Source organism: Cherax quadricarinatus, chromosome 6 (genome assembly GCF_038502225.1).
Source record: "Cherax quadricarinatus isolate ZL_2023a chromosome 6, ASM3850222v1, whole genome shotgun sequence".
Classification (NCBI taxonomy): domain Eukaryota; kingdom Metazoa; phylum Arthropoda; class Malacostraca; order Decapoda; family Parastacidae; genus Cherax; species Cherax quadricarinatus.
The window spans coordinates 48,472,874-48,487,239 of NC_091297.1; the positions used below are offsets into that span (position 1 = coordinate 48,472,874).

General features: G+C 41.3%; 1 protein-coding gene across 1 annotated transcript in view; it reads left to right on the forward strand.

Annotated features, from left to right (window-relative positions):
* Nucleotides 1–14,366, forward strand: part of LOC128694485 (integrin alpha-8) — a 157,860-nt gene that overhangs the window by 61,432 nt on the left and 82,062 nt on the right. The window contains exons 12-13 of the mRNA XM_070081543.1: nucleotides 12,589–12,755; nucleotides 13,021–13,157. Coding sequence (XP_069937644.1) covers nucleotides 12,589–12,755; nucleotides 13,021–13,157 — 304 coding nt within the window. The remainder of the gene's footprint in view (nucleotides 1–12,588; nucleotides 12,756–13,020; nucleotides 13,158–14,366) is intronic.

The following is a 14,366-nucleotide window of genomic DNA, read 5'->3' on the forward strand; positions in this document are numbered from 1 at the left end:
GAGACATCCCCAGACATAATAGCACTCACAGAAACAAAACTCACCAGAATAATAACAGATTCAATCTTTCCACCCGGATATCAAATCCTCAGGAAAGACAGAGGGAGGAGAGGGGGAGGAGGAGTTGCACTGCTCATTAAAAGCCAGTGGGGTTTTGAGAAAATGGAAGGAATGGATGGCACGGGTGAAAGGGACTACTTAGTAGGAACAATCCAGTCTGAGGGACATAAGGTGATAATTGCAGTAATGTACAACCCACCACAGAACTGCAGGAGACCAAGAGAAGAATACGATGAGAGCAACAGAGCCATGGTCGACACACTAGCCGAGGTGGCCAGGAGAGCACATGTGGGGGGAGCAAAGTTACTAGTTATGGGTGATTTCAATCACAAGGAGATTGACTGGGAAAACCTGGAGCCCCATGGGGGTTCCGAAATATGGAGAGCCAAGATGATGGATGTAGTACTGGAAAACCTCATGCATCAACATGTTAGAGACACTACCAGAGAGAGAGGAGAAGATGAACCAGCAAGACTGGACCTTTTATTCACCTTGAGTAGTTCAGACATTGAGGATATCTTGTATGAAAGGCCCCTGGGAGCTAGTGATCATGTGGTTCTGTGCTTCGACTACATAGTTGAGCTCCAAGTGGAGAGAGTAGCAGGAATAGGGTGGGAAAAACCAAACTACAAAAGGGGGAACTACTCAGGCATGAGGAACTTCCTTCAAAACATTCAGTGGGAGAGGGAACTGACAGGAAAACCAGTACAAGAAATGATGGACTATGTGGCAACAAAATGCAAGGAGGCAGAGGAGAGGTTTGTTCCCAAGGGAAACAGAAATAATGGGAAGAACAGAACGAGTCCTTGGTTCACCCAAAGGTGTAGGGAGGCAAAAACTAGGTGTACTAGAGAATGGAAAAGGTACAGAAGACAGAGAACTCAGGAAAATAAAGAGATTAGCCGAAGAGCCAGAAATGAATATGCACAGATAAGAAGGGAGGCTCAGCGACAATATGAAAATGACATAGCATCGAAAGTCAAGACTGACCCGAAGCTGTTGTACAGTCACATCAGGAGGAAAACAACAGTCAAGGACCAGGTAATCAGACTGAGGAAGGGTGATGGGGAATTCACAAGAAACGACCGAGAGGTATGTCAGGAGCTCAACACAAGATTTAAAGAAGTATTTACAGTGGAAACCAGTAGGACTCCAGGAAATCAGAACAGGGGGGTACACCAGCAAGTGCTGGATGAGGTACATATAACCAAGGAGGAAGTGAAGAAGCTGCTATGCGAACTTGACACCTCAAAGGCGGTGGGACCAGACAACATCTCTCCTTGGGTCCTTAAAGAGGGAGCAGAGATATTGTGTGTGCCATTAACAAAGATCTTCAACACATCATTTGAAACTGGGCAACTCCCTGAGGTATGGAAGATGGCAAATGTAGTCCCAATTTTTAAAAAGGGAGACAGACATGAGGCACTAAACTACAGACCTGTATCACTAACTTGTATAGTATGCAAGGTCATGGAAAAGATCATCAGGAGGAGAGTGGTGGAGCACCTGGAAAGAAACAAGTGTATAATTGACAACCAGCATGGTTTCAGGGAAGGAAAATCCTGTGTCACAAACCTACTAGAGTTTTATGACAAGGTGACAGAAGTAAGACAAGAGAGAGAGGGGTGGATCGACTGCATTTTTTTGGACTGCAAAAAGGCCTTCGACACAGTTCCTCACAAGAGGTTACTGAAAAAGCTAGAAGATCAGGCACACATAACAGGAAAGGCACTGCAATGGATCAGAGAATACCTGACAGGGAGGCAACAACGAGTCATGGTACGTGACGAGGTGTCAGAGTGGGCGCTTGTGACAAGCGGGGTTCCACAGGGGTCAGTCCTAGGACCTGTGCTGTTCTTGGTATATGTGAACGACATAACGGAAGGGATAGACTCAGAAGTGTCCTTGTTTGCAGATGATGTGAAGTTAATGAGAAGAATCAAATCGGATGAGGATCAGGCAGGACTACAAAGAGACCTGGACAGGCTACAAGCCTGGTCCAGAAACTGGCTCCTTGAGTTTAACCCTGCCAAATGCAAAGTCATGAAGATTGGGGAAGGGCAAAGAAGACCGCAGACACAATATAGTTTAGATGGCCAAAGACTGCAAACCTCACTCGAGGAAAAAGATCTGGGGGTGAGTATAACACCGAGCATATCTCCTGAGGCGCACATAACTCAGATAACTGCTGCAGCATACGGGCGCCTGGCAAACCTACGGATAGCGTTCCGATACCTCAATAAGGAGTCGTTCAAGACACTGTATACCATTTACGTCAGGCCCATACTGGAGTATGCAGCACCAGTTTGGAATCCACACCTAGTCAAGCACGTCAAGAAATTAGAGAAAGTGCAAAGGTTTGCAACAAGACTAGTCCCAGAGCTACGGGGATTGTCGTACGAAGAAAGGTTGAGGGAAATCGGCCTGACGACACTGGAGGCCAGGAGGGTCAGGGGAGACATGATAACGACATATAAAATACTGCGCAGAATAGACACGGTGGACAAAGACAGGATGTTTCAGAGATGGGACACATACACAAGAGGTCACAATTGGAAGTTGAAGACTCAGATGAATCAAAGGGATGTTAGGAAGTATTTCTTCAGTCATAGAGTACTCAAGTCGTGGAATAGTCTAGAAAGTGAAGTAGTGGAGGCGGGAACCATACATAGTTTTAAGGCGAGGTATGATAAAGCTCATAGAGCAGGGAGAGAGAGGACCTAGTAGCAGTCAGTGAAGAGGCGGGGCCAGGAGCTATGACTCGACCCCTGCAACCACAACTAGGTGAAATAGGTGAGTACACACACACACACATTATATATATATATATATATATATATATATATATATATATATATATATATATATATGTATATATATATATATATATATATATATATTTATTTATTAATTATCACACAGGCCGATTCCCACCAAGGCAGGGTGGCCCGAAAAAGAAAAACTTTCACCATCATTCACTCCATCACTGTCTTGCCAGAAGGGTGCTTTACACTACAGTTTTTAAACTGCAACATTAACACCCCTCCTTCAGAGTGCAGGCACTGTACTTCCCATCTCCAGGACTCAAGTCCGGCCTGCCGGTTTCCCTGAACCCCTTCATAAATGTTACTTTGCTCACACTCCAACAGCACGTCAAGTATTAAAAACCATTTGTCTCCATTCACTCCTATCAAACACGCTCACGCATGCCTGCTGGAAGTCCAAGCCCCTCGCACACAAAACCTCCTTTACCCCCTCTCTCCAACCTTTCCTAGGCCGACCCCTACCCCGCCTTCCTTCCACTACAGACTGATACACTCTTGAAGTCATTCTGTTTCGCTCCATTCTCTTTACATGTCTGAACCACCTCAACAACCCTTCCTCAGCCCTCTGGACAACAGTTTTGGTAATCCCGCACCTCCTCCTAACTTCCAAACTACGAATTCTCTGCATTATATTCACACCACACATTGCTCTCAGACATGATATCTCCACTGCCTCCAGCCTTCTCCTCGCTGCAACATTCATCACCCATGCTTCACACCCATATAAGAGCGTTGGTAAAACTATACTCTCATACATTCCCCTCTTTGCCTCCAAGGACAAAGTTCTTTGTCTCCACAGACTCCTAAGTGCACCACTCACTCTTTTCCCCTCATCAATTCTATGATTCACCTCATCTTTCATAGACCCATCCGCTGACACGTCCACTCCCAAATATCTGAATACATTCACCTCCTCCATACTCTCTCCCTCCAATCTGATATTCAATCTTTCATCACCTAATCTTTTTGTTATCCTCATAACCTTACTCTTTCCTGCATTCACCTTTAATTTTCTTCTTTTGCACATCCTACCAAATTCATCCACCAATCTCTGCAACTTCTCTTCAGAATCTCCCAAGAGCACAGTGTCATCAGCAAAGAGCAGCTGTGACAACTCCCACTTTGTGTGTGATTCTTTATCTTTAAACTCCACGCCTCTTGCCAAGACCCTCGCATTTACTTCTCTTACAACCCCATCTATAAATATATTAAACAACCACGGTGACATCACACATCCTTGTCTAAGGCCTACTTTTACTGGGAAATAATTTCCCTCTTTCCTACATAGTCTAACTTGAGCCTCACTATCCTCGTAAAAACTCTTCACTGCTTTCAGTAACTTACCTCCTACATCATACACTTGCAGCATCTGCCACATTGCCCCCCTATCCACCCTGTCATACTCCTTTTCCAAATCCATAAATGCCACAAAGACTTCTTTAGCCTTATCTAAATACTGTTCACTTATATGTTTCACTGTAAACACCTGGTCCACACACCCCCTACCTTTCCTAAAGCCTCATTGTTCATCAGCTATCCTATTCTCCGTCTTACTCTTAATTCTTTCAATAATAACTCTACCATACACTTTACCAGGTATACTCAGCAGACTTATCCCCCTATAATTTTTGCACTCTCTTTTATCCCCTTTGCCTTTATACAAAGGAACTATGCATGCTCTCTGCCAATCCCTAGGTACCTTACCCTCTTCCATACATTTATTAAATAATTGCACCAACCACTCCAAAACTATATCCCCACCTGCTTTTAAAATTTCTATCTTTATCCCATCAATCCCGGCTGCCTTACTCCCTTTCATTTTACCTACTGCCTCACGAACTTCCCCCACACTCACAACTGGCTCTTCCTCACTCCTACAAGACGTTATTCCTCCTTGTCCTATACACGAAATCACAGCTTCCCTATCTTCATCAACATTTAACAATTCCTCAAAATATTCCCTCCATCTTCCCAATACCTCTAACTCTCCATTTAATAACTCTCCTCTCCTATTTTTAACTGACAAATCCATTTGTTCTCTAGGCTTTCTTAACTTGTTAATCTCACTCCAAAACTTTTTCTTATTTACAACAAAATTTGTTGATAACATCTCACCCACTCTCTCATTTGCTCTCTTTTTACATTGCTTCACCACTCTCATAACCTCTCTCTTTTTCTCCATATACTCTTCCCTCTTTGCATCACTTCTACTTTGTAAAAACTTCTCATATGCTAACTTTTTCTCCCTTACTACTCTCTTTACATTATCATTCCACCAATCGCTCCTCTTCCCTCCCGCACCCACTTTCCTGTAACCACAAACTTCTGCTGAACACTCTAACACTACATTTTTAAACCTACCCCATACCTCTTCGACCCCATCTATCCTCCAATAGCTGTTTATATCTTACCCTAACTGCCTTCTCTTTTAGTTTATAAACCTTCACCTCTCTCTTCCCTGATGCTTCTATTCTTCTTGTATCCCATCTACCTTTTACTGTCAGTGTAGCTACAACTAGAAAGTGATCTGATATATCTGTGGCCCCTCTATAAACATGTACATCCTGAAGTCTACTCAACAGTCTTTTATCTACCAATACATAATCCAACAAACTACTGTCATTACTACCTACATCATATCTTGTATACTTATTTATCCTCTTTTTCTTAAAATTTGTATTACCTATAACTAAACACCTTTCTATACAAAGTTCAATCAAAGGGCTTCCATTATCATTTACACCTGGCACCCCAAACTTACCTACCACACCCTCTCTACAAGTTTCTCCTACTTTAGCATTCAGGTCCCCTACCACAATTACTCTCTCACTTGGTTAAAAGGCTCCTATACATTCACTTAACATCTTCCAAAATCTCTCTCTCTCCTCTACATTCCTCTCTTCTCCAGGTGCATACACGCTTATTATGACCCACTTTTCGCATCCAACCTTTACTTTAATCCACATAATTCTTGAATTTACACATTCATATTCTCTTTTCTCCTTCCATAACTGATCATTTAACATTACTGCTACCCCTTCCTTTGCTCTAACTCTCTCAGATACTCCAGATTTAATCCCATTTATTTCCCCCCACTGAAACTCCCCTACCCCCTTCAGCTTTGTTTCGCTTAGGGCCAGGACATCCAACTTCTTTTCATTCATAACATCAGGAATCATCTGTTTCTTGTCATCCGCACTACATCCACGCACATTTAAGCATCCCAGTTATATAAAGTTTTTCTTCTTCTCTTTTTTAGTAAATGTCTACAGGAGAAGGGGTTACTAGCCCATTGCTCCCGGCATTTTAGTCGCCTCATACGACACGCATGGCTTACGGAGGAAAGATTCTTTTCCACTTCCCCATAGACAATAGAAGAAATAAAGAAGAACAAGAGCTATTTAGAAAAAGGAGAAAAACCTAGATGTATGTATATATATATGCATGTGCGTGTCTGTGAAGTGTGACCAAAGTGTAAGTAGGAGTAGCAAGATATCCCTGTTATCTAGCGTGTTTATGAGACAGAAAAAGAAACCAGCAATCCTACCATCATGCAAACAGTTACAGGTTTCTTTTTCACAGTCATCTGGCAGGACGGTAGTACTTCCCTGGGTGGTTGCTGTCTACCAACCTACTACCTATATATATATATATATATATATATAATATATATAAATATATATATATATATATATATATATATATATATATATAGATTATATATATATATATATATATATATATATATATATATATATATATATATATATATATATGTATATATATATGTATATGTTGTAAACTACTAGAAAAAGCTAGGGGCTGGCTATTATATTTTATAATTTCATACTTGACATCTCAGAAACCCTCCTACCCAATAAGGGGAGTAGAGGGATGGCCGTAGTGTGGGGTTTTTACCAACCACTAAGAATACTGTAAGGGTAACAATGGATGGTGACACATCCACACTGCGCAACTCTGAGAACTCTATCCCTGTTTTACTTGCTGCCTTGAACATTGCATAGCTCCTGATGACGCACTGAGAAGTGTGAAAGTTCTTTAGTTAAAGATTTCCACCTCCATGGCTTGTCTTCCTTATATATATATATATATATATATATATATATATATATATATATATATATATATATATATATATATATATATATATATATATATACATATATATATATATATATATATATATATATATATATATATATATATATATATATAAACTGATCGCTGGCTGAAGGAGACTCGAACCTACGAACCTTAAGACAAGGTATGCAGTGCTTTACCAATCTACCCACACTGGACAATACCTTGGCGTGTAGCTTGCGCTACACGTTTGATCCATTCAGCCAGCTTTCAGGGAGAAGGCTTATAGCTTTTCATCTCATCCCCCGCATGCATCAGCCTTACTAGAGATTTTAACAATGCAAGGAATTCGCGAAAGCAGGCGAAATATACACAAACACTGATGCATGCAGGGGATGAGATGAAAAGCTGTAAGCCTTCTCCCTGAAAGCTGGCTGAATGGATCAAACGTGTAGCGCAAGCTACATGCCAAGGTATTGTCCATTGTGGGTAGATTGGTAAAGCACTGCATACCTTGTCTTAAGGTTCGTAGGTTCGAGTCTCCTTCAGCCAGAGATCAGTGTTTGTGTATATTTCGCCTGCTCTCGCGAATTCATTGCATATATATATATATATATATATATATATATATATATATATATATATATATATATATATATATATATATATATATATATATGCAATAAGATCACAGTAAACAGGTGATTTCAGAATATGCAAAACAGGCACTGTACTTCCCATCTCCAGGACTCAAGTCCGGCCTGCCGGTTTCCCTGAATCCCTTCATAAATGTTACTTTGCTCACACTCCAACAGCACGTCAAGTATTAAAAATTAAAAACCATTTGTCTCCATTCACTCCTATCAAACACGCTCACGCATGCCTGCTGGAAGTCCAAGCCCCTCGCACACAAAACCTCCTTTACCCCCTCCCTCCAACCCTTCCTAGGCCGACCCCTACCCCGCCTTCCTTCCACTACAGACTGATACACTCTTGAAGTCATTCTGTTTCGCTCCATTCTCTCTACATGTCCGAACCACCTCAACAACCCTTCCTCAGCCCTCTGGACAACATATATATATATATATATATATATATATATATATATACATATATTTATATATATATAAATATATATATATATATATATAAATATATATATATATATATATATATATAATGTATATATATATATTTATACAGGAGAAGGGGTTACTAGGTCCTTGCTCCCGGCATTTTAGTCGCCTCTTACAACACGCATGGCTTACGGAAGGAGAATTCTGTTCCAGTTCCCCATGGAGATAAGAGGAAATAAGTAAGAATAAGAACTAGAAAGAAAATAAAAGAAAACCCAGAGGGGTGTGTATATATATGCTTGTACATGTATGTCTAGTGTGACCTAAGTGTAAGTAGAAGTAGCAAGACGTACCTGAAATCTTGCATGTTCATGAGACAGACAAAAGACACCAGCAATCCTACCATCATGTAAAACAATTACAGGCTTTCGTTTTACACTCACTTGGCAGGACGGTAGTACTCCCCTGGGTGGTTGCTGTCTACCAACCTGCTACCTACATATATGTATATATATATATATATATATATATATATATATATATATATATATATATATATATATATATATATATTTCAACAAGTTGGTCGTCTCCCACCGAGGCAGGGTGACCCAAAAAAGAAAGAAAATCCCCAAAAAGGAAAATACTTTCATCATCATTCAACACTTTCACCACACTCACACATTATCACTGTTTGTGCAGAGGTGCTCAGAATACAACAGTTTAGAAGCATATACGTATAAAGATACACAACATATCCATCCAAACTGCCAATATCCCAAACCCCTCCTTTAAAGTGCAGGCATTGTACTTCCCATTTCCAGGACTCAAGTCCGACTATATGAAAATAACCGGTTTCCCTGAATCCCTTCACTAAATATTACCCTGCTCACACTCCAACAGATCGTCAGGTCCCAAGTATCATTCGTCTCCATTCACTCCTATCTAACACGCTCATGCACGCTTGCTGGAAGTCCAAGCCCCTCGCCCACAAAACCTCCTTTACCCCCTCTTTCCAACCCTTTCGAGGACGACCCCTACCCCTCTTTCCTTCCCCTATAGATTTATATGCTTTCCATGTCATTCTACCTTGATCCATTCTCTCTAAATGACCAAACGACCTCAACAACCCCTCTTCTGCCCTCTGACTAATGCTTTTATTAACTCCACACCTTCTCCTAATTTCCACACTCCGAATTTTCTGCATAATATTTACACCACACATTGCCCTTAGACAGGACATCTCCACTGCCTCCAACCGCCTCCTCGCTGCTGCATTTACCACCCAAGCTTCACATCCATATAAGAGTGTTGGTACTACTATACTTTCATACATTCCCTTCTTTGCCTCCATAGATAACGTTTTTTGACTCCACATATACCTCAACGCACCACTCACCTTTTTTCCCTCATCAATTCTATGATTAACCTCATCCTTCATAAATCCATCCGCCGACACGTCAACTCCCAAGTATCTGAAAACATTCACTTCTTCCATACTCCTCCTCCCCAATTTGATATCCAATTTTTCTTTATCTAGATGTTTTGATACCCTCATCACCTTACTCTTTTCTATGTTCACTTTCAACTTTCTACCTTTACACACATTCTCAAACTCATCCACTAACCTTTGCAGTTTTTCTTTAGAATCTCCCATAAGCACAGTATCATCAGCAAAAAGTAACTGTGTCAGTTCCCATTTTGAATTTGATTACCCATAATTTAATCCCACCCCTCTCCCGAACACCCTGGCATTTACTTCTTTCACAACCCCATCTATAAATATATTAAACAACCATGGTGACATTACACATCCCTGTCTAAGACCTACTTTTACCGGGAAGTAGTCTCCCTCTCTTCTACACACCCTAACCTGAGCCTCACTATCCTCATAAAAGATCTTTACAGCATTTAGTAACTTATCACCTATTCCATATACTTGCAACATCTGCCACATTGCTCCTCTATCCACTCTATCATATGCCTTTTCTAAATCCAGAAATGCAATAAAAACTTCCCTACCTTTATCTAAATACTGTTCACATACATGCTTCAATGTAAACACTTGATCTACACATCCCCTACCCACTCTGAAACCTCCTTGCTCATCCGCAATTCTACATTCTGTCTTACCTCTAATTCTTTCAATTATATATATATATATATATATATATATATATATATATATATATATATATATATATATATATATATATATATATATATATGTGTGTGTGTGTGTGTATGTATGTATGCACTTGCTCTCAACTACAGTGTTTATCTTGTCCTTGTTCTGCCCTGCTGTGTTTGTTATGCTCTTGCTCTGCTTACTGTGTTCTTCTTCCCCATGCATGGCAGAACAAGGGTATGATAAACACAGCACATTAGGCAAAGTCCAAGATAATCACAGCAGGGCAGAGGAAGGGCAAGATAAACACAGAAGGTCAGAACAGGGGCAAGATAAACACAGCAGGGGAGAATAAGTCTAACTTAGCAGGGGAGAACAAGAGTAATTCAAACACAGGAGGGTAGAACAAGGGGAAGATAAACACAGCAGGGCCAAACAAGGGTAAGTCAAACACAGCAGGGCAGAACAAGGGCAAGATAAACACAGCAGGGCAGAACAACAGTTAAGTCAAACACAGCACAGCAGAACAAGGGCAAGGCAAACACAGCAGCACAGAACAAGGGCTAGATAAGCACAACAGGGCAGAAGAAGGGCAAGTCAAACATAGCAGGGCAGAGCAAAGGCATGTCAAACACATCAGGGCAGCACAAGGCCTAGATAAACACAGCAGGGCAGAACGTGTGCAAGTTAAACACAGCAGGGCAAACCAAGGCATGGCAAGCACAGTAGGACAGAACATGGTCAACTTAAACTCAGCAGGGCAGAACAAGGGAAAGATAAACACAGCAGGGCAGAACAACAGTTAAGTCAAACACAGCACAGCAGAACAAGGGAAAGGCAAACACGGCAGCACAGAACAAGGGAAACATAAGCGAAACAGGGTAGAACAATGACAGGCCAAACGCAGCAGGGCAGAACAGGGGCAAGTCAAACACAGAAGTGCGGAACAAGTTAAAGATAAACACAGCAGGGCAGAACAAAGGCATGTCAAACACTGCAGGGCAGCACAAGGCCTAGATAAGCACAGCAGGGCAAACCAAGGCATGGCAAGCACAGCAGGACAGAACATGGGCAACTTAAACACAGCAGGGCAGAACAAGGGCAAGTCAAACACAGCAGGGCAGACCAAGGGCAAGATAAACACAGCAGGGCAGAACAAGGGCAAGTCAAACACAGCAGAGCAGACCAAGGGCAAGATAAACACAGCAGGGCAGAACAAGGGCAAGTCAAACACAGGAGGGCAGAACAAGGGCAAGATAAACACTGCAGGGCAGAACAAGAGCAAGTCAAACACAGGAGGGCTAAACAAGAGAAAGGCAAACACAGCAGCACAGAACGAGGGCAAGTCAAACATACTAGGGGAGAGCAAGGGCAAGTTAATCACAGCAGGGCAGAGCAAAGGCAAGTCAAACAAAGTAGGCCAGAACAAGTGCAAGTTAAACACAGCAGGGCAGAGCAAGGGCAAGATAAACACAGCAGGGCAGAACAAGGGCAAGTCAAACACAGCATGGCAGAGGAAGGGCAAGATAAACACCGCAGGGCAGAACAAGGGCAAGTCAAATACAGCAGGGCAGAACAAAAGGAAGTCAAACACAGCAGGGCAAAACAAGGGCAAGTGAAACACAACAGGGCAGAACAAGGGGAAGTCAAACAAAGTAGATTAGAATAAGGGGAAGGCAAACACAGCAGGTTAGATTAATGATAAGTCACACACAGCAGGGTAGAGTAAGGGGATGGCAAACACAGCAGGGTAGATTAAGGACATGTCAAACACAGCAAGGTAGAGTAAGGAGAAGTCAAACACAGCAGCGTAGATTAAGGGCAAGTTAACATTGCCCTTACTCTGTCCTGCTGTGTTTGCCTTCCACATACTCTACACTGTTATGTTTAATATATTGAGATATCAAATAAATGTAACAGTACTATCAAGAGTCACTCAATGCATGAGTGAACATGACCATTTTTTGTGGAAGTCTGCCACCCAGCCAGGTGAACAGGTGTGACATCACCTTGACTAAGGTAGCCAGCTTCCACATGATTGGTAGATCGAACTGGACAATAAGCGCAGCAGTGGGGCCTCAGAACTGCTACACTCTGACTCGCCAGTTGACTGGTCGAGAGAACATGCTAAATAAAGAGTTGTGTGACGAACGTCGAATAAAATATAACATACTCGACACACACCACACTTATTATTACACTATTTTTTGATCTCTTTTAGTAATATTTCTGTTGATTTACATATAACAGAGCTAGGCCTACTGGCTACTGTTCTTGCACTTTTTGGTTGTTCGTGTTCGTTTGTGTTTTGATGCGCAAATTTATGGTAGGCACACAGTTTAAAGCTTTTGTCATTGTCTTTAGATCAGTTTAATATCTCTCTAATGTTTCTTCACAGGTCGAAAGTGGTGCTTAGTTTAATCTGGACTCTGAACTTCAGTAGCTTCATGGACCTGACCAGTGAAAATTGTACCTATAAAAACCAGAGATATTCTTGTGTTCAGGTCTCTGTCTGCCTCAACTATCACAAGATAAATGATAACAAATTAGACGCCCAGACTTTAGGTAAATGTTATGGTATATTTAGGGGGAAACCTAAAGTATAGCATGTGCTGTTAATACTGTTGTTCTAAAAGTAAAAGTATTCTCCTTACACAGTTTGTTACTTTCACGATATTGTGAAATGCTCATTTCACCCTTACCAATCTAGAGAAATAACGATAATGTCATTTTCGTGGAAATTTCTAAACCCGGGTGGGTCATTCGAGACAAGTATTTATTTCTACATTTACGTAAAATTTTTTCGTGTTTCTCCTCTCGTATCCCACAGACTTCATCTTCAGTCTGAGTGCCGACAAGGCGAAGCAACGCCTCCTGTTCAATACTGGTTCATCAAGCGTAAATGACGTGATGCTTGGGGTGCCGGAAGACACTGAAAGATGCCAAACATACGACATCTTGGCCAAAGTAAGTGTATACGTGAAGCTGGTTTAGAAAGACACGTAAGCAAACACTATGACATATTTATTAGAAAACGTTTCGGTCCTGGGACCTTGATCACTTCTAACATACAGAGGTAGAAAGACATTATATATATAGGCGGAGAGTGAGGTGTGACGCACGTGACCTGAGGAATGTCATAAGAACATAAGAATGGAGGAACACTGTGGAAGGCCTACTGGCCCATGCGAGGCAGGTCCTTATCAAAACAACCTCTACCTATGATGAGGACGGGTAGACGATGAAATCATGTGACTCCTGTGTTGTTGGGTTGGTGCTGCTTAAGTATCATGTATGCCAATGTTTTTGAAATTTTGTAGTTTCCAGTGTTGCGTTCTATAGTGTCGGTGACAGCGATTAATGAGGCTTCTAGGCACCGTCGGCGTCTGAGGTCTGGTTCGGTGAGAACGAGTTGTGCCTCGTTCCAGTTCATCAAACGTTTTCTAATAAATATGTCTTTCTAAACCAACTTGTCGGTATTTATTACCAAGGTTTATACCATACGTGAAGCAAATAATCTTGAAGTTAAGTTGATAACCTTGAAGACAGGTAGATGCATATTTTTTTAACATTGTTTCTAATGGTATTTTAATGCATCTCAGAATCATCTGCTTCACTACTTTGGTAGTCACATATCACCACTCCAGTTTCAATGGTTACATTTGATAACAAGTTGCTCAGAAGTATAAAGTACAGGTGCTGCACTGGGTCATCTTTATTGCGGAGAAGTTTTGCCAACCAATGACTTTATCTATAAGATACAGAGAATAGTCGTGGACACGGTGGAAGACATGAAGAGGTAGTTAGAGGGGTATCAGTTCCTTAACGTTGATGAATCTGTTGGAGACGGTGGAAGAACCGAGGAAGTAGCTTGTCGTAATCATTCCTTTAACCTTGAAGGAGGTTTATTCAGTCAACCAGGACTGGTGGACTGAGCTCCTCCTTCAAAGATGAAGGACGGATTACCTCAAATTAATTATTCAAGTCTTCCACCGTCTTCAACAGATTCATCATGGCTGAGGGACTGATAACTTCAACCTATTTCTTCAAGTCTTTCACCGTCCCCAGGATTATTCTCTATATTGGAATAATAAATCTACTCACTGGTGAAATATCTACACAATAAAGATACTAAGAGTTGCACTTGTATCTTATTCATTAACCTGTCGGTGTTAT